A 25,411-nucleotide genomic window follows, 5' to 3' on the forward strand; every position below is an offset into this window, starting at 1 on the left:
GCCTCATAGATTCTTGTTCAGATAAAACTGCAATTCTAAAACAATCAACACAGAAGTTCCCAAGATTTTCCCCTCAAAATCAATTTCCCTGTTGTCAGTGTTTCACCCACAGATGGACAGAGGGGTCCTACAGGAGCATTCTCAACACTGATGGGAATTTTCTGCCTCCATAGAAAACAGAGCTGCTGCAGCTCAGTGTTGCTGGGTGATGAGCAGCACAAACTCATCTGTAGATCAGGTATTTTGTGGGCTCCCAGCACACGTGTTTTGGGTAACTAGAAGAAGAAAAAAAAAGGCTCTATCAAAGATGTATTTTCATGGGTTTCACAAGAAACAGAAAATTTTAGTCAGGGATATTTAAAGCAGCAAAGAAGCTTTTCATATCCCATAACCCTCTGAGCTCTCTGCAGAATGGTAAAGCAATCAGGTTAGAAGTGCTGCAAAATGCTCACTTTGGTCCTTCCCAGTCATATTTTCCTACTTCTTGCAGAAAAACTCCCACTTCCCTCCAATGCTGAGATGCCTCAGCAGGTCCACAGGGGAGTTGTGTGTCCCCATCTGGAATACCCTTTTTGACCTTTCATGCTTTCCCCTTAGCATCATGTTCCCAAACACCAAGTGCTTGGCTTGGTGAAGAACCTCTTACACTTCCAGACTGTATCAACTACTGGAAAAAGTAGCTGACCCAACCTCACCTTGGTGAGGTCATCGTTGCTTTACAAGGTTCAGGGATTTTCACACAGAGAAGGTACACACACTGTTCCCTGTGCAGCAGCCCAGCTCCATTTGGGCTCTGATGGAGCCAGTTCCTGATGTTGGAGAGTAAAGGAAGCCTTTCCAAATTTGCTTGATAATAGTAGTTTAGTTCTCCCATAAAATACCTCATACCACAAATTAAAAGCATTGAAGTACCATATTAGACTGATCTGTCTGACTCCATAATGGCCTACAGCAACAGATTCCACCTACTGCTTCATCTCTCTTATTTGTCTTCTGGCAGCTTCATGTTTGAATCCCAGTTAACTGAGGTCAGGAAAGCTCTATTTCCTTCTCAACCAGCTGAAGAACATCTGATAGGAAGGAGGTTTCTGTAACAAGGTTTCTCTATGAAGGACGTGGGTTTCAGATTCCTTGATAAGATACCTCAGAACATGAGATTCCCCCCAGTACTTCACACAGCAGCTGTTTCTCTTACTGCAGGCAGATTACTGTTGTCATGCAGCACACAGTTTATTTCCTCACATTAAAGAGACATGCTGACTTCAGAGAAGGGGGTATTGCCAACAGCACAGGCCCTGGCCTTTCTCAGAAAGCCATCCACTATTGGCTCCTGCCCGAGTGGGATCTCCTTCCAACATGCAACCTCTAGTAGAAAATAGGCTATACAGGCTGCATACGTGGGCTGAGATACTCCATTTCCAAACACCATTACTTGAATTGTTATACGCAGAACCATTTGTGGCACTACTCAGCACAGATGACCAGCAATCCCCAGCCAGCAGGTCAGCATCAGCCTTTCCATCCAGAGCTGGGGCAGCCTGGCATGCACAGCTTCAGGCTCCTGAGCAGAGGTGTCCCCACTTCCCAAAGCTCAGCACACCACAGTCACCATTTCACCATCATTCCCCTTTCCTTCTTTTTAAAGGAAGAAGCCTGTGGTGCCTGGGTAGATCTGCTTCTGCCACTTCTCTCTTCCAGAGAAGCCCCTTCCCAGCTGCTCCCATCATCTCACACTACCTGGGAGGCACCACATCTATCAAAGAACAGTTCAAAACTGTTCGTTACTGTGAGCCGACTGCAAAACAGCAGCAGTTGTCACAGCAGGACAGTCTCCTGCCACAAAACTTTATGCTCCTGGGAGCCACAAAGCCTCAACATCATGTGCTTCAAGGAGCCGGAGGTGGGGAGACATGAATCAGTGCTGAGGCTTACAGGAAACACTGCAAACAGAGCTCCATCCAACACTGTGATCCTGGTACATTTTCCAAGGAGAAAAACAGAACAGCATCAATCCATGTTATTCAAATCTTTATTACAAACAATGTTGTAGTTTCCAGAATGGGATCACTACAGACCAGATAACAAAAACATCCCAAGCTGAATCGATTTCAGTTTTCACTAGATTAAATCAGAATCAGAAAAAGAAATATTACTGGGGTGAAGGGGAGGATTTAGTCTATTCCAAGATAAACAGCTTTACAAACGTGAAACAGAATTCAAGATACGCACTTCATCATATATACATAAGCAACTGATGACACTCTGGACAGAAACAAGTATCTTTCCTGGGCATAAATAGATTTAAAAGTATATTTCTTACACGTAATATAAAATTATTTTGCTTTCTATTCTGAGCAAAGTTCTTGGAGACAAACAGATTTCTAAGATGGAATCCCACATTTCATTTAGGATGTGGGGTGCCACACACACAGATGTAATAATACAATTTACACAGCATTCCTATACAATACTTGAGCTCCTTATATACATACTTACAAGTCACTTTTGTACATGAGATGTCACTCATAGAATTCAAACGACATCTCCCCTGAAAAGGCTGCATTAGTTCCAGTGTTTGCATATAAATTTCCAAAGCAGCACCACTTGGCTTTCAGAGATAAGGATCCACTGAGCTGCAGATCTATAGGGAAGGCAGTGGGGTGGTAACACTAGCCCTTCTCTGTTTATGCAACCCCAGTGGGGAAGGTGAGGATACAATCCTTGAATTCTATATGTTACCTCTATAAAAATGTGGCTAGGAGAATTCATTTCAACAGACTCATGATTAAAGCCACACTTTTGTTCTTCAGCTTTCTCTTTAAGCTACATAAGCCAAGCATCTGGTTATGCCTTCTGGGACCTTTTCAGTGCAGTTTAAGCTATTTATCAAAAGCGGAGCTGGTCTCAGCACATATCTATTACCAGTGAAACTCTTCTTTAATGCAGGTAGGAGGGGTGCACAGTGCAGCAGTGACAGAGGATCCTGCTACGCTGCTCCTATAGATGCTCAGCGTTTGTGAGCATCAGTTCCCAAGCTTGCTGTAGGACTGGATCAAGCTTTCATTGCATTTCAGGCACAACAGTGTCAAAAGATGGGCTGGGAGTTTTTTCCTTGTTTTTCTTAATCATGTTTTGTTAGAAAACAGTACCTGGAGAACATTCAGATCAGCATTTAGAACAGCATGCAGGTGATGTCTTTTAAGACCTGGCACAGCACCTAGATAAGGACTACCCAACATCAGCAGTGCTGAACATATATACTATGAGCTGCACCCCAGGTTACACACAGCCATACTCATACCAAACTGTCTGCTGATCCCCCTGGGGGTCTGAAGACCCAGGAGTGCTGCTGGAGCTGCTTCCCCTCACAGGCTCCTCTAAAACCCCACAGCTGCCATCTGGCACCTTGCCCTGGCACTTGGTAGGCAGAACATCACCCTGGCTTTGCCCTAGAGAAGCATTTCCCTCGGTGCTGGTGGAAACAGCTCTGGCAGGGCCTCCTGTGGCCACCTCTCCAGTACGAGAGGCTGGCTTAGGCTTGGTTTTAGAGGGAGTGTGTGGTGTGGGTGAGTAGTGTTGCCCAGGGTTCACTCGTTCCTGTTGCTGCACATTCAGATTGCTGGTGGATGCAGTAGGTGAGGCAGAAAATTGGTGGAAGGAGAGTGGTCTCTCATCCTTTGGTGGTGCCAAGGACAGGCGCCTTGCATCAAGCTGCCGACAACGAGAATCAACACCTTGCAAGGAACCTGCTGCCTTTGCTGACTGGGGCCTCTCTCGTAAGGTTGCCTGGGAGCTTGTTGGTACAGAAGCTCTTGAAGACTGACAGACAGAATCCTTGCCCCCACGCAAGTCTCCTACTGACTTCTGAGGGCTCTCCTGTCTATACGCCTCGGGGCCGGTGGCTCTGAGCAGATCTGCAGATGCTAAGCTGAACGCCCTGCTCAGTGACGTACTCCTCCTGCCAACAGACGCAGGCTGCTGCGGCTGCGCTGTCTGCCGCATACCGCTGGTGGGCTGCTGCTGTGGCATATGAGGAGGCTTCAGGGGCCCCTGGGAATTTGCCAGAGGCTCAGGTTCGACTTGTCTGAGGTTTGGCTTCATGTAGTTTCCAGGTTTAGCTGTTCTTCCTTCTTCACCAGTGATGGCCATCTTTACAGCTGGAGCAACATGACCAGTGGGCATCCTGGTAGCCTCCTTTCTTGACGGTTGAACCAGTGGGTTCCCAGTAGCTGCAGGCTCATTTGCTTTCTTAAAATAATCACTCAGCAAATCGTCTCTGTTACTGGAGGTGTCCTGTGAAAAAATACACACGTGCTACATTAATGACAACACTTTCTGTGCAAAGAAACAAGAAGAGCTCTTCATTCAATCTTCCTTCCCACTTATTTCAAGAGACTCAAACCCCCAGATTTTATATTTAAGTGTGGAATGGAAGATACAAATGCTTACAATGGATATAAATTCAAATAAAGGGATAACATGCTCATCATAAGTAATCGCGACAGCCTAGTTTGCCAGGTTAATTGTCATAAATCTGAGGAATTTTCACCTCACTAGCAACCTGGGAGGCAGCTTTTTTTGCTTCCCTTCACATCAGCCACCATTATCACTGTAACATCACTACTGAAATGGATGAAATCACCCATTGGTTTCAGCAGATATCTGTGATGTTCTGTCATCTTCCAGACTACAGTTCCTCTGGGTAACACTTTAGCATAATATTATGGATATAAAAAGAAGAAAAAGCCTGGCTAGCAACAGAAGTTTCATCACTTCTGCCTTGATTTTCCTCACCTCTCCCAGTCAATACATCACATATGTTAAAAGGTGCACGTACAACATAATGAAAAGTGCATTACAGAATGGAAAAATGACTGCTTGTCCATACCTAACTTGCAAACTTGAAGTCAGACAATTAACCTGGCAGTAGAAGAAAATGAGTATTGAATATTTCATGGGGATGGTCCATGCAAATCTAAAATAGTCACGTTTGATCAGCTGTCACTGGGCTATTAGTATGAGGCATCCTCATAATAGTTAAAGCACATGCTGTCTTCATGAAATACGCACTGAAAGAAGCTCATGAAACCTACTTCTTCACTCTTCTCTAGGGAGCACGTTAAAGCTTAATCTATTCATTTAATTAAAGTTCCAACCATTTCTTCCAGTCACAAAACTCATCTGCTGGAAGTGAACATGATCAACAGTAATAGCAGTTGAAACGCATCTGGAAGATTTCTATACTCAACTAAATGTTATGGTGTTAAGGTTATTTTTACTTCACTTTGAACTGCTGTTATGCACATTAACATTACAGAATTACCCATTCTCCAAAAACATGTGTGTTTATGAACAAGCAGTGGAAATATTTTACGAGCAAGTAATGCAAGTAATCTGACAGCCTTAGTCTTTAAGTAACAGCTGAGAGTTACAATATGCTTTTATAGGTATTAATATGCTAGCAAAAGCTGTGGTAAGTTGGAAGCTGTTGCCTTCATAGCAAGAACAATGGATACCCTGGGGATATACAGTGAAGTGGATCTCCTATTTCCCCTGTCTGTTCTGTGCCTCATGCTGTCGGGACATGAATGAATGAGGAGTGATTCGAGTGACTGCGAAGGTTCGTGACGGAGGGAAGGACATAGGGTGTAGCAAGAGGGATACAGGGCATCAGCTTCTAACAGAAATTGGTGCAATGAAATCATTTCACTCTCATCTAAACTGCGTTGACGCTGAAAAGGAACAAGGATAACAGGGTGAAAACAGAGACGTGGTCACGCAGGTATAGACAACAAAAATCACATTTAAAACATGTCTAAAAGCTATGAAATTTATTATAACTGAAGAATAGGAGGAATATTTAAGTATTGCTCTGAAGCTTCAAGGGCAAGAAATTACTGATGCCACCGAACAGTACAGCTCTGCTGATTTCAGTACTGTTACCAAGGCATTCATTAAACAGAAACACCCGTTCACTTACATTACCAGGGAATTGCTCTTAAGATATTAACATGCTTAACACTGCACCACTTCACTACTGCACAGTGTATCTGAGCAGTAAACAAATGCCATTAAAAAAAACCAACAACCTTCCTTTCTGTCCAAGCACTTTGCAGCGTAGCATATTCGTGCAGTGGCTGAACCAACAGAACAGCATCAGCCAGCACACAAGCATGGTGTAGATACTGGAATTTCCTTCAGCAAGAAAAATATCATCAAACGCAATGCTGGCCTTTTCAGATCAGGAGACTATTTCGTAACTGCATACTCTACTGAAAACTAATGATAGATCTCATTTCCAATTAGATTAAACAGCTGAAAATCACAGCAAAGTATCCATTGACAGGGAAGAATAGCTGGAATTCAAAATTGATGACATAATACATAAACTCAACAAGCATTTCCTTTTAAAAAGCTCCAGTCTGATACACAATAGTTGCAGTGAGTTATCTGTCTTGCTTGCCACAGCCAACGCAGCAGAATAAATCAACAAGTGCTGCCTAAAATTAATCAATTAATTGTTATTAACCAGTTACTTTTCAAGTTTCAATACTCAAAAATGATAGTTTCTCTGGAAGTCTCACACACATACAAACAAGGATCTCCTGTTTCCTGGTTTTTCTATGCCCTTATGCCCCTCAATCAGCTTTGAGCAGTTTAGTGGCACCGAGAAGAACTTACACTTGGTGGAGATAGTCTGTTACTCTCCTCCAGGAACTCTTCCAAGGTTACCATCTCACTGCCAGGTGAGGCAGAGCGCTGCCTGCCCGCGTAAGCCTGAGATGGAGTACTCTTCTGAGATGTATCATGAGACACTGAACCATTTCTGTGGAAGGAGGACTCATATCTGTTGCTAGGGTCTATGATGGCAGAAGCAGAGTGAAAGGGGTAGCGGTCTCGGAGCAAGGCTGGCACCTCCCTGCTTGGCACCATATCTTCACTGCTGAGGCTTTCAGTTCTACCATGGATATGATCTAAGGAACCTGTGAAAAATCATTAGTATCATTAGAGACAATCTTTCCCTTTGTTCAACAGATTTAATGAGGCAGGAACATTGCAACATAGGGCTATTTCCACATAGACTAGGTAGCATTTCTGTCATTACTTTCCCTTCCCACACAACTCACAAAAAATCAGGATTAGTAAACATCTTACAGTATTTTCTTTGAGCCCCTATGCTAAACAAGCACAGCTACTTGCCCAAAGAACAGGAGTAATACAGTTAATCTGTGAGGCCTCTTTGCCATCTCTGCGCCCATTGATCTTTCAGTCAAGACTATGTGATCTGAGAGCCAAAACCTGGCAGTGGGAAAGCTGGAAGTGGAATTTTCCACAATACTTGATCTCATTTACCCTTCAAATACTCAGAATTTTAGCAAGTCTGGCTGCACTGATTACAGTACAAGCTGTGTAGAGGAAGAAGAGCAGAGTTTTGTTGCTGTAAAAAGAACATGAAGAGTAGCCTGTTACTTCCCACAATACGATGCCAGTCAGTCTGAGGCAAAACTAGACTGCCTGCCTTAAAAGTCACCACTTGCCAGAATCAGACTTAGAAAAATACTTCTTGCCAGCAGTGTTTTGATTCCCAAGACAGCCATGTCCAGATTGTATAGTCATTACAATTTCAAAACAACAGTCTCCAAGTTTAATTGGATGGAAAACAGCACTTTGCACACAACTTCAAGTCATTTCACTTCCTGTTTGCTAGAACTCAGCTGTAAAAGCTTTACCTTTCAAATTGAGTGGTGAACTACTGCTGGATGCATTTCTACTGCTCTCTAGACTGCTTGGCCTGGACACTGAAAAACATGAAACAAGCATTTAACAAACAGCTCTGAAGTTCTTTTGATTTTGTACAATAGCTGGCTGCAGCCTGCCTTCTGAAATAGGACTCGTACAACCGAGTCGCTTTGAAAACATTAACAGTGTGATATACAGAGGATGAACAATGTAGAAACCATTCCCATTTTTCAGGTCGAGATGCTCAGGATGATTTTATTTTTCTCACTTTTAATTTTAAACTTTTAAACTTAAACTCACTTTTAAACACCAAAAAATACACTTTTATAACAACTATAAATATACTGACACAAATATTGAATAAGTTCATATGGTAAGCCGTCCATCTCTCAGTTCATTTCTTTGGAGGGAGTAGGTAATAAGCCTGCAAATGAAGTCTTGTACATATCTTTGAGCAAGCAGTGCTGCTGTTAGACCACCATTCCCACCACGCATTCTCTCTTTCCCCTCAATATATATATTTTAATTTATTTTTTATCTACTTCCTAACAACATCGTTCAGAAAGATCAGCAACAAATATGTACAGCATGCATTAAAGAGTCTGCTGTTGAGGCAAGGCAATTTGTTTCAATGTCAACATTACTTCTGAAAATTAATTCCAGAAAAACATCCATTAAAAGCTTCTCAAGAGAAAAGAACAAATGTTTAGACCCCAAATCCTCAAGCAGTTTTGCCTTACTGCATTGATACTACAGTATTTAACTAAAATGTTTGAGGATAGCTCACATGGATGTAAATAAAAGAAGTCTTAACTTAGAGGTTTTAGAGCACTTCTACATGCTACAAGCTTACCATGCTGTCTGGTGCTTGCAAACTCTACCTCAGGGGACTGTTCACATAGATTATCTTCTGAATTAGAGCCTAAAAATAACACAAATTGGTCAGAACATGAAAGATAGAAAGTAGCATTAAACACAAGAAGATCAATCCTTTAGGTCAGTCTCCAACAGTTTCTAGCAAAGTAAAAAACTGAGATGATCAAGTGGGTTTTAGAGCCAGTATTGGAAGAGCAGCCAATTTCTAACCACTGCTATGAGTCACTGGGCAGAGAACCACGGTACAACTCACTAACAGCCAAATGCAGCCTGTGGAGTTGATGGCATTAGAAGAGTAAAAAAAATTCTGTGTATGATCAATTAAACAGATAAAGTTGCAGTGAAGGATCTGTGCTCTTTTCTACACGAACATCAAGAGAAGCCAAGATTTACTCAAGAACAAAAAAGTAGCCTGACTTGTACAAACAGCGAGTAGATCAAATGCAGCGCACACCTTTTGGCCTGCTCGGGAGCCTGGAGATGGGGGTGGAAGTGTGCAGGTAAATAGCTGAGGTTGAACAAGTCCTGGGACCCAGCTCCACACAAGAGTGTCTGGTCACAGAGTCTGCTGAGATTTCAACACTATCACTGCCGCTCACATGATGGGAATTCCTCTTTTGTTTCAGATCCATCACTGAGGGGGGAGAAAGAGAAATAAAACAAGCAATTGAAAAATAACATTAGGAGATGTGTACTTATCTTCCCATACAAACAAGACAAGCAGGCACAAAGAAATTGCACAACAGAGGAGCGACGTTTGCAAGCCTACCCATAACCAGTTCTGTACTGAACAGCAAATTTCTGCCACCGGTTTTTCAATCATGTGTGCTCTCTGTAAAGTGTGGGAGTGACAAGGGCTGCTTAGTGCCAGTGGGAGGGTTGGTATTATACATGCAGAAGTTACTGTGAAATGAGGAAGAAAAGGAGCAAAGACACGAATGCAGAAAAAATAACTGAGGTGTGAAATTCCCATAATGTTATTCCTTACAGGTATATTTTGTAAGCACCTCAGTAATAAAAGAGAACAAGGATGGAGGGACTTGCTCAAAAGGAAAACATATTGATTTGGAAATTAACTATCATGATTTGCACATTAAGCTAACTGCTTTCAGGTTTAGATCTTTACTGTAGTAGCAGCATGGTCTCTTCAAGGCTAAAACTGCTGCTCTTCAATGCTCTGCTGCAGTGCCCTGTAGGTGGAATTCATGGGATCTTAGCGTGAGAACAACAAAAATGACCTCCTAGAAAATTACTTAAATTCAGAAAGCTGGCGACATCTTCCCTAGTGATGAGGTAGGTCACTCCATTTCTTGTAACGCTTTAAGGCACCCATAAAACAGAACAAAATTTAAGGCATTAACTACAGGAAGTAGCTTTAATGAGATGCAAGGTTTGAGGTTCTCACACATTTTTAAGGAATATGTTCCTAACTGATTGTGATTAGAAGCCGAAAACAGCAGATTGCAGCGGTCAAAACAAACTGGCAGACAAGAGAGAGTTCAAAGCGCAGAGTAGCAGCAAAGCCGTATTAGAGAAAGCAGACCAAGTTACTGTCATATCAGATGACTCCTGGAAGCTCACTTCAGAAAAAAATGTTCTATCTGACAGTCTGTGTGGGCTCCTTAACACGGGTCTGCACTTTCTCTCAGAACTGAAGTTGATGACACTCTTACTGGGGTCACCACTGGCTAAAGCTTGGCGTGCAAAACCACATTTCTAATTGACTTTGAAAATGCACTTAATGCCTTTCACAGATGCCAGAATTATTAATTGCCCTTGACAAAGACACTATAAAATCCCTAATTGGGTAGCAAGAAGCTTCTGCATCAGTGCTCTTGGCTGTGTCACTTCTAGGAGTTCGAAATTAAATGAGAGACAGATCCTTTAGGTTTCTGCTTGTATCCCCATCTATCACAGCACATTGCCTGTGCTGCACACATCTCCCTTTCCTAACACAGAGCAGGGATGGAAGCCACAGGTTTGTTTCAGAAGCTACCAGCTAATGACTACCACGCAGTAAGAACTCTATGCAACAAATCCACGATGAAGGTTATTTCCAACATTATTAAGAGAACAAATTTACTTTTCCAAAAGATGGAAACAGCAAAGATTTAAACTTTCTGCTCCATTCAAGATTAATTTCATAGCTCTGTGGTCTCCCCAAATAGCAGATTGGGATGCAAACATCAAGACACTTTGTGGGAAGAATTTTCCCAGTAGCTTCCACTCTATATTCAAAGTTAGGCTACTTATAAGAAGACAATGATGTTAAAAAAAATGCTATTATTAACCATTAGTTGTGCAGAGCATTGGAAAACTCTCAAAGTTCTGAAACTGGTTACATATTACATTTGCATTTTAGTAGGACTGTGACGTTGCAGAAAGCAAAGCAGCAGCAAATCAGTTCAACACTTCAACTGGACACGATGCAAGTACGTGACTGCGAGGAAATATCCAAGCGCACAGCAACTTCACTTATAACATGCACCACAGCCAATATACATACGCAAACTGTACGCCATGAGGTCCCCTAAAATTGTGCTGCATTGAAGAAATGATCCAGTGTGCAACAGTGATTCATCTTCTACAGGAAAACTTAAGTCCATGTTCACTAATCTGTGCTTGTATTTAGAGTACTGTAAAGGCATGCTGAGTGTTTCTATCAAGGTGTGTGTTCTTTTAAGGCACGTGGGTTTAAATGTTTGTCAGTAGTAAATGAAGATAAATACTAAAGAAAAGGTGTTAGATATATCCCAGTTCCGAGAAAGAAAGAGGCTCATTAGGAGAGGGCGGGATGTCGGAAGAAGACCAGAACCGGAGCCGACTAGAGAGAGACTGGTGATTCGATGGAGACTTAGGAGACTTTTCTTTATCCTTGCTTTTGCTTCTCAAAAAGGCAATCTTTCTGTGCTGCGCAGCTAAATTGTTATCACCCAGGTATCCCAAAAAGAAGAAGAAAAAAAAAAAGTGAAAAAAGCCCATGTACACAAAGCTTAAGTGTCTTTAAAACAGATTAAACACTGCACAACCAGTAAGAAATGACAAAGGATAAACAAAGACTAACACATCTATTTAGAGGACTCAGATTAATGCATACTTAACCACAGTGAAACTGACTCATCCTAATGCACAGATTAAGAAATATACATAAAACATAATCAACTTCATTAAGAAATAACTGTTAGAACCCCCACAATGATTTAATTAAAGGACAAAAATAAAAAATCAGACAGGTCTGTGTGCTCCTTGGTGATTACATACTCAAATCTCCTTGATGTTTTCTAGGCTTTAATACTGGTGCTCATCATCTCAACACCAGCATGTTTCACTTAAAGTCTCTGGGGCTTCATTCTTGACTTTATCTCCAGCACTTGGTGAAGGCCTTTTTAGTGGAAATCCAAGCCCAGATTTCCGGGTTGAACTTTAGATGCACACCACATACTTGTAGCATTTCCCAGAACCACGTGGATGATTTGGATCGTGCACCTTTTAAAGTGAATCAAAGGTCTCCAAGAATGGAGAAGAGGAAAGATAAAATCCAATCAAAACAACTACCCAGCAGATACCTGTAGTAGTACTACCTAAAACAGCAACTATACTCCTTGTCTCACCCCCACTTCTGTCTTTTCCACTTTCCAGGAGTGATGCAGGATATACAATGTAAGAATTAAGTTCAAAACTGCTTCCAGGAGGACAAAAAACTGTACCACAGAAACTGATAAAAGTGATCTCAATAGAATAACTAAAACTTGTTTTTGTATTTTCTTCAATGAAGACTCCAGTGTATTTACTTTGAGGAGCTGTCTTCCTGTATTCCCTGTCACTAGGAATAGCTGATCTACTACACAGAGTAACTCTCCCAGAGAGATCATTCTGTCTTTCTTATTCCTTTTAATGTTTCAAGAATTATTTCATCCTTTTACATTAAGAAATTAATTTGATCCCATGTCAAATCATTGCATCATCCTCCAAAATAATAAGATTACCATAAAAAGGCATTTTCTATGTGATTTCTTTTGCATGTGCGCCACCTCCTGGCAGCAGCTGTAGGACCAGCCTTATCTACTTGAACAACAGATGTTAATAAATATGACCATAAAATTACATGGATCAGCTTTAAACTGCTCAGCTGCAAAGTCCCCGTGAACAATTTTTATCATCTTATTCAGTAAAACACAACATAGTTAGGTCAACAATGTAACTGTACAAAAGCTGAAGGGAACAGAAGTGGATAAAAAAACAAATCAAGCACCAGTTTACTAAAAAAAGAGGCTTAAAATAATGTGATGCAGTATCAATATATCATTTTAAAAAATAGTTTAAAAAAGCACCAAAAACCTGTTTGGCTCATAAATTTGGGCTGAGCATTGCGTACCTTTAGTTGCAGAACCTCCAGGGTTCTCTCTTTCTTCCACAGAGTTTGACCCTTGAGAGGTATTATCCTGAGATTCTTGTGGATGTTTCAGTTTTTGTGAGGCAGATGGAGAGTTTACTGTCTCTGGGGATTCAGAACACCATGGAGGACTCTCTGTTGCTGGCTTCAACCTCTCCCTTGCAGACTCCTTCTTTGGCTTGATTAGTTTGACTAAGGCCCTGGCTCCAATCCAGTGGTTTTTCCTGATAAAGGAGGTTTAGTGAGCAGGATTCAAAAAAACACTACACAAAGTTTACAGCTGTGCTAAAGCCATCAAGCTTCTTTCTCATTTTTTTGTTGTCACGAACTGGTTGGGAAGATGGAGCGTGAATTTTTAGGATTCTCTCTTAAGGTCTAATTGTTCTACAGAAATATTTTTTCAGTATGAGATGAAAAAATAAACTGTTTCCTCTGATAGAAATCTAAATTACACACATGGACCTATACATGACATTTCAACTGCGAGAGGAGCTCTACTACAGTAAAAAGACCAAGAAGAAAAGAAATGAAAACTACTTTTTCATTTTTTCCCCTTTGCTAAAAGTATCAGTTTGATCTATGTACAGTGGAATTAGCTCATGTCTGTTTTGTTGTTAAGCAAGTCCTTTCTCTCTGATGGACTGCTTACATTCTGTGAAATGGAAGCTCTTGAAACTTGTGCTGCTGCTCAGTTGTGCATACAGAGTCCCTGCACCTGTCTGGGTTACTAATCCAGTGCTGGTCATGAAGCAGTTTCAAAACAAAGGCAAGAGACTGTTTTGTGTAAAACTGTCCCCCAGCAGGAGCTACAAGATACATCACCAACCATCATTCATCAGGATCTCATATCTCCCATCAATTCAGAGCTGTTGTGGCAGCAAATTACATATTTTGAGGCTAAAGCAAGAACTTGACCACCAGCTCAGCACTGTTATAGCACTAGGACTGAATGATCAGTCAATACTAAAGCTTCTTAGTCTCTCCTGTAGTCTTTCCTCCCATTCTACAAAACCACAAGAAGGATATCTTCAGTACATCTGTGTACAGTATTTCACTTAAGTTTCATACACCACAGGTCTTGGAAAAACACATGCGTATTTCTGTTGGAATCATTTTCTGTATTAAGGGCACAGAAATTTGTACCTTCTAATACACTCTTGCTGCTTTTAGTTATGGGCTTAATTCATCATGGAGGTCCTTAATATAACTACTGTGCTGCCATGCAGATGTAAAACAAAACCATCTCAGAAGAAATTCTACCTTCTCAAAAGCAAAATGATGAACATCTGCTTCTCAAGGCCTGTGGTATTCAACAGGGCAGAGTCTCTTTTCCAGTTAATACTGTTTCAGATTCCAGTACTAAGAGACAGAACCCCAATGTGAGGCACTGTAATCTGGGAATGGTTTGCAGAGTGAATGCAAAGAGAGAAGTGGAAATTATATCTCATCCTCAATTCAGATTAAATTCCGATGAATTCCAGTTATTCTTGTTATGAAGAAGCCTTTCTCATCCTAGCAAATCTGTACATCAATGGCAAAACTGAACAAAAACAGGACTTACTTTTTTGGAGTAGGATCATAAAACTTGTACTGATCCATTATTTTCTCTTCAAGTTTTTCCTTATGTCTCTTTAAGGCGTTTAGTTTATCACTGTGATAGGAAAAAGCATATTCTGAATTATCTGTATGAAATCAAGCATAAAAGGCCAAAGAGAGCAAAGAAACTGAAATATCCTCATGTCACATAAGCTCCAGAGCTCATTTGCTATATAGAAAGGTACATAAGTCTGTGTAGATTGCTAGTGAGTGAGCGACGTTTGTGCAATAAGCACAAAAGGTGGAAGAGTAACAGTAGATTTATGTTAGATTCCTCAGTAAACAACTGAAGAAGCTTTTTTGGCCAGTGGATGTTAGGATTAATTTAATTTCTTTTAAATTTGTTTGCTGATTGTTCATTCTTATTAACATTCCACTGACAAATCACTCACAGACATAGCTTTACTTAGGAAACCGAAACACAAAGCTAATAAGAATAGACTCTTGCTGCAACTCAGCCCTTCTTCAGGTTCTTCAAATTTCTTTGAGAAGTACCAATGGGTTTAGCATCCCAACTTCTACAGCTAAGTTTTCCACGTGCATTCATTTGAACTATTTGAAAAGAGCTGTACTTGTACAGATACCTCCTGAGTACCCTTTTGTGTAAGGCAATACAAAGCAATTTTGTAGCATATTCCCATTATAGAAAATCTTCTGAATATTCCCTTCAATAAGTAGGCATAAAGTAGATCTATCAGACTTTTGCTCTCCCTTTTTCTACTGATAGATGATTAGTATTCTATGGTTGTCTAAAACACTTTCTCAGGGTTCACAACTTGTTTCTTACATGTATTGTTTCTGTTCTTCATGATACTGATCCTTGTTCTCCATGTTCTGCTCCAGTAACATCTGATTCTGCTGGTTCAGCATCTGAATCTGACTTAGAAGATGATGATTCTCTTCTTCCAGATTTCCCTTGAGACGTGACAGCAGCTGTTAAACAAGACAGACAGGTGAATTTCTTCCTTACACTTGGCTTCTCTGTAGCAACAACACAACCAAGCAAACACAACAGCAGAGCAACCTAGGATACAAACTGATCAACTCTAGAGTATATAACAGCATGCCCATATAACAACATAGCTTGACTTTCCATACATTTATCAGAAATTTCAAACAACAGATGCAGAAATCCAGCAAGCGTACCTACCTATTGCTACTCACCTCACAGTGGTTATCCAGCTTGGTTAGAGAGATATCCATGGACTGGTGCTGTTCTTTCAGCTCATCATAGCGAGCCTGCCAACGATTCAGCTCTAGCTGAGAGTTGTTCAAGGAAGTTTTCAGTTCTTTAGTGTGTGAATGCAGCCCTTCATATTCTGCCTTTAGTTGGCTGTGCAAGAAATTCACCCTAAACATGAAAAAAACCAACAGGCTTGTGAAGAATGCTTCGTACAAAATGCCTCACATTCAAAGACCACATTTGAAGTGTGCAGCTGTCATCAAATCAAACATTAAGTTCTAATGACCCCTAAAAATACTGTTATTCTTGTCACATAAAAACAACTTTAATTAAGTTGTAGTAGCATTATAAAATATTTTTAATCAGCTACATCTTCCTCTCTTTCAGCACTGTAAATACCATTTTGCAATGTACTCCCTCATTCCTAGAAAAACTGGATTGAAACCAGAAGGCTCAAGGAAACGACGTCTGCAGGACTCAGCAGTGTACTAGGGTAAATTAAACTCGGACAACATACAAAACTTTTGTGACTGAACTGAAGGTTTAATGCTTAAACATGATTCAATCTGATGCTGTTTGAACTTGAAACCTTGGAGTAACAAGCTTTTTCTCAACAGGCCTTTGAGCGGTGTCACTGAATTGATTCTAACACTCAGAATTGAACAGGAATTGTAGAATTACAGAATATCTCAAGTTGGAAGGGACCCATAGGGATCATCAAGTCCCAGCTCCAAAAATGACCACCCAAAAACTGGACCACAATACTGAGGATGTTGTCCAGCCACTTCTTGAACTCTGGCAGCTGGAGGCTGCCCAGGGGAGCCTGTTTTAAAGCTCAATCGCAGTCTCAATGAAGAAAATGGATAAGCCAATGCCTGTCTCTAGCGCCATCATGATCATTCTTCAGGGCTATAATCAGATCCCCGTTCTCAAAAGCATAGATCCTGAATACTCCAAATAAAAGCATATCATTTAACATCGGAAGACCTAGGACAAACAGTTGTTCATTCTACTGTTACATTATGTTAGTTTTGGATGCTACCTCAACCAGTGAGTTTGGTACAAGTTCACAATCATGCAGCGATCATGTGAATCACTAAGTCCATTATTAATAACAAGGATTAAGTTTTTCTAGACTACCAACAAATGGCAGCTTTCTTTTGGCTGCAGAAAAGAATTAGCTACATTAACTCCCAGAACTAAAGAAAACTGTATAAAAGACATAATGTAGTTTTTTCTACAGGGGAAATAAAAAAGAGTAGAGACCATTTCAAATAACTCTACAGAGAGCTGTGGGTATTTGCAGTTCTGCTTAAAAACAGGTGCTGGAAGCAACTCAGTACAGAGGGATTTGCGAACAGGACCACAAGTGGAAGCATATTTTGAACAAGCAAAAGTCCCAGAATCAGATCATATATGAAGCACCTTTTTTTTTTCACAGTATCCACGAAGCTGATAACCTAAAACAAGTTAAACAAAATGAACAAATTATAAGACCAAACTGAGAAAAAAAATAACAGATGTGTTAACAAGAGTATTTTGGAGTTACAATTAATACAAAGCAGCAGCCAAAACGTGTATTTTGCATTGCTGACTTTTCAATGACAGTTACAGGAGTTTAGTGAGGGAGCCATACCTGTCCAGTTCCTCTCTCAGCTTCTGATTTTCCCCAGCAGTTATTGCATTTGATCTCCTTTCTTCTTGCAGGACCTCCCTCTCAGTTTTCAGAGCTAGTTCCAGCTCTTCCAGTTCTGCCTTCTGTTTCATTAAACTGTTGTATCTATGAAAGGCAAATAGCAGCTCTCTTATGCATTTTTCTTCATCTATTTTAGGATTAGTTAATAGGCAGCACAGCAGAAATTAGTATTACCTGTCTGTTCAGTTTTGTACAAATGTGTGTGCTCGAAAATTTACCAAGGCTGAATAATTCCACAGTATGCATGGAAACAGCTTTGTCCATAAGTCTGCAAAATATCCATCTCTGGATCATGGAATAACTGAGCACGGCACAGCATGGATTAGGTGGGCTCAGCTTCCCTGGAGCTGCTAAGCTGCCTGCATTCAGGAAACACTGTGCAGAATTTGAGGTGGATTGAGACCACTTTGTACACCTGGAAGCTGTGAGTAAATTTTTTTCCTCTTGTGGCCACACATACACAAGCAGAAACCACTGGAGACACTGGTACAGTGGATGCCAAATTCACCAGCACATTTTACTGTGTTAACGAATACAGGATATTGCCCCAAAGTATCCCTGGCAGATACACCTGCATCAGGCACAGAGAATCACCACTTCTGCATTTTAAAAACAGCAACTGAGTGACAAAGCATTGATAAAGCAGTTCCTGAACAGGAGTGAACAAGCATCACCTGCATATGTCTCCTCTGCCACTGCTGACTCTCATCTCAGCAGAGCACAGTCACTCTGCAGCCACTAAATCTTCAAAACAAAAACAAAAGCAGCAGACAGCACCAAACACACCGATTCCTGCCAGCTTGTTTTTCTTTCAGGCTACTATTTTCTTCCTCCCAGAGTCAAATTACAGCCTGTCCCAAATTCCAGCCCCATTGAAGGGCCGCACAGAAAAGTACCTGTCTCTCACACAAAAGCTGCTTTAGACTATTCATTCCCAGTGGCAGCATTGGAGTTTAATTATCTTTATTTTTACTCTTCATTCATTCAGCCTCAGGACATTTCAAATTCAATGTCTGTACAACAAATGGAAGAACCTGAATGCAAAGGAAGTTTTCACACTGAGCTCCAAGACGGATTTAAGAAAGATCGTGTTCCAATCTAGAGCCTGAGAAGACAAACTCCACTCTCTGTCTCTTAGCAGAGATTACCCTATCCACCTCTGTACAGCCAGAACATATTAATACAAATCCCTGCAATATGTAACTTTGCACAGCAGGGATTCTGCATTTCCAGCAAGATGATTTTTTCCAGCATCTCTGTCAGTTTGTCAGTTTACAGTCCTCTCCAGAGTAAGCCACATAGAAAAGCTCAAGTGTCTGCCAATCAATTGTCAATACTAAGTTATTAAGTCCCTTTAGTAATGAGCAATATGTAAATTATCTTAAAAATGCAGGCAGAAGAGGTCCAGCCTTTCTGTGCTCACTGCAGAAGAAATTGGTACTACTGGTAAATGGTCCTAACATACTAACCTGACATACTAAAGATACTTTTCCTTCTAAATCAAACCTACATCTCCATGGTTTACTGGGCTACATCAGGCATTTTGCTGCAGCTGAGGAAGCTTTCAAGAAGTTTGCTCAGGTTCAGAAAATATTCTGACTGTGTCAAGTATGACCTACATATGTAACCTCAGTGACCTTGGCTGTACACGAAGGTAGGAGTCCCAAAGCAAACTGAAGCTGCTTGTTTCTTCTGACTGACAGTCAAATGGAGATGCAGGCTGTCCTTCGGACAACTCACCCTGACAAGCCTCTTTGCAAGCTGACCTGCTGAAAAGGACACTACACTCTTAAAACTGCCAAAACAAACCTGCTTTGAGTATACAGGAGGTCACCATCTGTCTCTCACTGACAGTCATATCTCAGTAATGGAGTCCAAGTGGTTTACATTTACAATGGTGATTTGATCACTTATTTCTAGAGATAGCCTATTTTTAGAAGGCTGCTCTTTTCCTTAGGTCAGGACTGTTTAATATTTGGTACTCATCAATAAACGCTGTCTAACAAACCGCCCCTACACACTGTATTGTGATAATAGCCTGTATCAAAGAGAATCATTAATCAGTCTGAGAGATTTGGTAAGCAGGAACAGTGTCTGTGTAATCATTTACAGCTCATTTAGTTGACATCCAAGCAGCTGTCCTGTCACACAACCCTGGTGGACACTTTAATCACAGTAGGTTTACTACGGTTCTACAATACTTCTTTATCAAAATCTATTGCACATTATATTGTCCAGATCTGCTATATTCAGGAAGAAGTTTAGCACCAGGTTTAAATCCATTCTGAAGGATCAACACTGACTTACTATGAACTCAACTTGTGCTCCTGCACAGAAACTGAGTGTGAATACAGTTATTTTGAGGGCAAAAATATATAAAATATATTCAATATTTTGAGGTAGAGAGGCATTTTTGTAGTACTACAGTATTTATATTGTTCAACCCACAGACAACTGTCAGAAAACTGACTGTAACTAGTGACTAAATAATGAAGAGAACATTCTGATTTCACAGTTCAGCTGAAGGGCCTGAAGCTGAAACCTTAGACTGTAGAGATAGATGAAAATAAATAATACATCACTATCTCAGAGCTACCTCAACACAGGTTCCTTCGGAGAGCCTCCCCTGTCACGAGGTTGAATGTACACATAGTCTTCAATTATTTATTCTGTTCGCCAAGATACATGTAATCAGGTAATTACCCAGCTGACTTATAGATATATCACTGTATGACTACAAAAGATACTACCTGCTAGAACTAGAAAAATCTTTTAAGGCAGAACGTTGTTATAGCAAAGATCCTTAGCTGAAGGAAAGTAATTTAAGCTACTTCTAATCAAGCATCCCCAAGACCCAAACTCAGGTATGCTAGATATCATCAGTCACCCATGGCCTGCCACCATCAGAGGCCTGAAATCTACAGCTTTGCATGTATCCTCATCTTATCTCCTAATAACAGCAAGAATAGGAAAGCTCATTTTCAAAGGAAAAAGTTACTCTAATGGAACAGTAATTTCTCTTTATAATTGGAAGCCAACAATTAAGACTAAGACTGTAGCATGGGTGTATCCTACCTCTCCTGCACAGTGAACATACCTCTCTCCAAGACCTTTGTGTTCTAGGTCCAGGTTTTTGTGCAAGGTTTTCAGGCAGCTGTGCTGGTTTATTAGCAATTCATATTCTGTGGACTGATGTTCATGTAATGAAGCAAGGTGTTCGTGGTCTTGAAGCAGTGATTCATATTCGGCTTTAAGTTGCTCCTTCTGCTTCAGCAGGTTTTCATTTTCGTTCTCCTTGGCTGTTTGCTGATTCTGGAGTAAAGCATTCTGGGCCATCAACGAAGCACTCTGGGAGCTGAGGGTTGAATTTTCTACCTAAAGTTTCTCAAACAAAAAGCAAGCGTTACTTACACCTACTGGAACATGCAATAGAATCTGCTTTCCACCAACAACTTCAACACATTATCTGAAGTCTAAAAATTACCATCAGAACCCATAGCTACAATGCCACCTGGAGATAAATTGTGCCCACTTCCCGTTCCTTCCAAGGTCTTCTTCACAGATATAGCATTAACAGGAAAACAGCATATATGCTTTTATTTTAGTACAACTTCTGAAATAACATTGGTATTTTGGTATTTTGCTGCATTGTTACTTTATTCTAGAAATTTCTAAGTAACAACATTTATAATAAAAATAAATCCAGATAGTAGCTATAGAGTTAATTTCCCTTCTAGCTTGGAGAAATTCAGGTCTCAATCTAAGCTCCACCTTCTGGAACTCATCTTTACATCTTGCATAGAAGTTCAAAGCTATTCTGACCTGCAGTTTGGCTGTCTGCGTCTGCAGGGCAGTATTGTGTTCCTGAAGGAACATGTTTTGCTTCTGTAGTGTCAAGATCTGATTGTTGAAGGAGACATTCTGTGTTTCCAAATGCTTCAGCTGTTCTTTAAGTAGCTGCTTCTCAGTATGCAGGGCTGCATTCTGAAAGAGAGATAGGATTGAAGGGGTGATAGGAAGAAACAAAACAGCTGGCCTGATCGCCTGAAAAGGATGAGAACTAATCAGCAAAGATCATTCTGCAATCAGATACCACTTTCCATAAATAAATGAAAGTATAACAGATGTCGATACCTGGGATTCATCCCTACAGAGACGTTATTCAGGACGTAAAAGTCCTATGTCTTGGGCTTTGAGAAATCCTGTGAGATACCAGAAAAATGTGGTAGAATCAGGTGCTCCAGAAAACCCACCAGATTCCTCTAAGTTCAAAACCCAGGTGCCAATAACCTACTCATTGTCACAAGGAAGTCTGAGGGGTAACAGGAAATAGAAAGCTTACATTCCTTTCCAATTCTATTGCCCTGTCTTTCAATTTCAGCAGCTCCATGGTAGCCTCTCGGTGTCCCGTGTCCAATTTCTCATTGATTTGGTGGTTGGGAATGAGCTTCTCTGTAGAATATTTCAGTGAATTCTGAGCTTGCTGCCCATCCTGATGCATCTGCTTAAGTGCATCGAAGTCCTTCTTTATCTTCAAAACAAATAATGAAATACCTTTACCACTGATTCAGTTGTGAGATTTCATATTAACAAATATATGGTATGCATTTCTTCTCTTTAACTTCAAAGGACTGAAGGACCATTTATCCTCACTTCACAGTCAGGGAAACTAAGAAACAGGTGGAGGAATCCATGTCTGTTTGCTAGCTGTAAGGTGCTTTCTGACTAAAACTCACTGTCACCTAACAGGCAGCCTGTTCTTGGGTGGGAAGTTCAAAATGCATTGTTCTTCAGACTACACTTTCATTAAACAAGACAGAAAAATAATACTATGGCAATAAAAAAAAACAACCTTGGGAAACAGATCTCCAAGCAGTCCTTACCTTAAATTTCTGCCACGGAACTCAGCCTAGTAATTTTCCTAAAATGTGATAACACCAAGTAAGGAAGGAATGTTGATATACCAGAGGGGAGAAAGGCACTACAGAAGGACCTGGATAGACTAGATCGATGGGCCAAGGCAAACTGCGTGAGTTTCAATAGGGTCAAGTGTCAGATCCTGCATTTTGGTCACAACCACCACAGGCAACCCTACAGGCTTGGGCAGGAGTGGCTGGAAAGCTGTCTGACAGAAAGGGACGTTGGTGTACTGATGATCAGTCAGCTGAATATGAGCCAGCAATGTGTCCAGGTGGCCAAGTAGGACAATAACATCCTGGCTTGAATCAGGAATAGTGTGGTGAGCAGGACCAGAGAAGTAATCCTGTCCCTGTACTCAGGGCTGGTGAGGCCCCACCTCAAGTACTGTGTTCAGTTATGGGCACCTCTATACATAAAGAACATTGAAGTGCTGGAGCAGGTTCAAAGAAGGGCAACAGGGTTTGTGAGGGGCTTGGAGAATATGTCATACAAGAAGAGACTGAAGGAACTGGGGCTGTTTAGTTTGGGGAAAAGGAGGCTGAGGGGAGACCTTATTGCTCTCTTACAATATCTGAAAGGTGATTGCAGTGAGAGCGGAGTTGATCTCTTCTCACTGGTGACAGGACAAGGGGAAATGGCCTCAAGTTGTGCCACAGGAGTTTTAGGCTGGTTATCAGGAAACACTTCTTTATAGAAAGGGCTGTTTAGCACTGGAGCAGACTCACCAGGGAGGAGGTTGAGTTACCATCCCTGAAAGTGTTTAAAAACTGTTTGGATGTGGTGTTCAGGGACATGATTAAGTGGAGGGTTGTTAGAGTAGTATGGTCAGGTTGCGGTTGGATTTGACTATCTTGAAAGTCTTTTCCAACCTTAGCAATTCTATGATTCTACAATTCTATGAAATTGGTGTCATTATGTATACTGATACAAGCAAAAGCAGTTATATCAGAAAAGTTTTTGCAAGATGTGTGAATGTTGTAGGAGAGAAAAATACATACAACTTGTTCTTGCTCACTTTTAAAATGAACATGCAGAACCACTCTTACCATATTTAGATCATTTTGTAACTGCTGGTTCAAGTTCAGAGTATCTTTCACTTGAGCTTCCAGTACTGCAATCTTTTCCTCTTTCACAGCTAGTGTTGTTTTCAGTGCTGATTCAGTTTTGCTTTCCAGAATCCTGTATTTTCTGAAAGACAAGAGAATAACTTCCTACTGGCTGTCAATAAGAAATGAGAAACCATCTATATAGAAGACTTTGTCTCATCGTAAGCTACACTGTACATTTCTATACTATATGTTCACTTGTTCCCCTACTGCTGCAGATCCCTCTGATATATTATAGCTGGGGAACTGACTTTAAGAAAATTCAGTCAATTTTAACAAGGACCACGCAAGCATAGCATAGTTCTAAGGAAATATCTAACAGCTACATAATTTAAAGTATTATTTTTTTTTGCCATAATTACATAATTTGCCATAATTACTCTATAAATTTCTTCTCATGTCTCTTTACAATTTAATTCAGAGAAAAATCTGCAATAAGCCCTAAAGTCTCCTGGAAGGTGAGTTTGCTTCTCTAACTAAGTCTTACCAAGAGGCCGGTATGCATTTCCTGTTGGGGTTTCTTTGTTCACAGCTACAGAACTTGCAATCTGGAGTTTCTTAGGAATAATGTGTGCTTATATTAAGAGCTGGTTGGATCACCTACTACTCAGTCATGGCACACACCATCTAATGGACACTTAAGCACTATTGTTACTTATAAAGAATACTAGGAGGAACATACACAGAGGATCACCAGAATATCTATCTAGCTGCTTGACAAAGGGGTTGGCTGGCATGGACAGCCATAATGGCACTTCCTCCATCCTCCCAAGAAGAGATTTTGCAAAACTTGCAGCATATTGCCAAGCATAATATAGAAAAACATGCTTTATGTGAGAAATATGGGTATGGATAACTGAAGAGAGACAAATGAGAACCAAAATGGAAGAGAGGACTTGGGAATTCAGCTGAGGAAAGGCCTTCGTAGTCAAAAGAATGATTAGAAGAACTCAGTTTCCTCACGTGTCATCATTGCCATTGTCATCCTGTAGCAGCAGCTCTTTGCTCAATCCTATCTTCTCCAGTTCCAGGCTCAATTTGTCGAGCTCACTAGACAACTGTTGACTTTTCAGCTTCTCCAGAACCAAATCCTGCAACAGTACTAAATAATTAGCTGCCGTGCAAAGGGTGGTGATCGCTATCCAGCACAATACAGTTTTTTTCAAGAACACCAGAAAAAAGTTGTTAGATAAAATCCTAGTCCCAAGCAGGTCAGCTAAAATTCTTCATCAGTGTCAGCCAAGTGCCGAATTAAACTGATAGCTTTTATTTATAGCTTACTCAGAATAAATCTGAAGAACTCTTCTTTTGACCTTGGTCTTGCTCACTGTACTGATTTACTACTGCCAGTGTTGGAATCCTGCCCGCCTGTTGAAAGAGGGGATGTGTGCAGGCCAGGAGACTCCTGCCTGCTGCCAGCAGAAGGGACTTGTGATGTGTGCAGCTCAGGGCACTCGGCACCACCAGAGGGAGTTCTCACCTCTCTGAGTCCAAACAGAAGTGAGGACAGTACCAGCCACACGTTTAATAAGGGCAAATCATTGCTGGTGCACTGCGAAGTTAAAATGTTCCTGACACTCAACATTTTCTGAAGTGCAAACCATACCACTGAAGACTGGAAAAAGCACAAAATTACTGAAGCAAATCAAGAAAGAAAAAAAAAATGGAATCCCAAACAGAAGTAAGAATAAAACCGCAGTAACATATACATTGTTAAACACACGCAGGAATTCAGCAGTTCTGTGATGTGATAGATTTAGTCACATGCTTCAACAACAAAAGGAAAAAAATGTTAAGATCAATGTTAATCTACGCTTTGTAAACAGATCCCTTCTTCAACATGCAGGAACTCTTCTGCAGAAGGTAAATGGGAGAAGGAAAATAAGATATGTTTGTGCACG

The 25,411-nt window shown here is 40.8% G+C and overlaps 1 protein-coding gene across 3 annotated transcripts in view; it reads right to left on the reverse strand.

The window, feature by feature from the left end:
- Positions 1-2,011: 2,011 nt before the first annotated feature.
- The window catches only part of CCDC88C (coiled-coil domain containing 88C), a 78,768-nt gene continuing 55,368 nt past the window's right edge, over positions 2,012-25,411 (reverse strand). The window contains exons 16-31 of one of the 3 annotated variants that reach the window (XM_015865271.2): positions 24,474-24,601; positions 23,451-23,592; positions 21,827-22,015; positions 21,307-21,468; positions 20,582-20,859; positions 17,425-17,568; positions 15,770-15,956; positions 15,393-15,538; positions 14,571-14,660; positions 12,992-13,233; positions 9,071-9,250; positions 8,594-8,662; positions 7,731-7,799; positions 6,682-6,983; positions 5,517-5,732; positions 2,012-4,293 (exon numbers count right to left, since the gene is read on the reverse strand). In XM_015865271.2, coding sequence (XP_015720757.1) covers positions 3,280-4,293; positions 5,517-5,732; positions 6,682-6,983; positions 7,731-7,799; positions 8,594-8,662; positions 9,071-9,250; positions 12,992-13,233; positions 14,571-14,660; positions 15,393-15,538; positions 15,770-15,956; positions 17,425-17,568; positions 20,582-20,859; positions 21,307-21,468; positions 21,827-22,015; positions 23,451-23,592; positions 24,474-24,601 — 3,558 coding nt within the window. In that variant the 3' untranslated portion in view covers positions 2,012-3,279. The remainder of the gene's footprint in view (positions 4,294-5,516; positions 5,733-6,681; positions 6,984-7,730; positions 7,800-8,593; positions 8,663-9,070; positions 9,251-12,991; positions 13,234-14,570; positions 14,661-15,392; positions 15,539-15,769; positions 15,957-17,424; positions 17,569-20,581; positions 20,860-21,306; positions 21,469-21,826; positions 22,016-23,450; positions 23,593-24,473; positions 24,602-25,411) is intronic. The other 2 variants (XM_015865273.2, XM_015865274.2) reach the window with 2 other exon arrangements.

Source organism: Coturnix japonica, chromosome 5, assembly GCF_001577835.2.
Source record: "Coturnix japonica isolate 7356 chromosome 5, Coturnix japonica 2.1, whole genome shotgun sequence".
Classification (NCBI taxonomy): domain Eukaryota; kingdom Metazoa; phylum Chordata; class Aves; order Galliformes; family Phasianidae; genus Coturnix; species Coturnix japonica.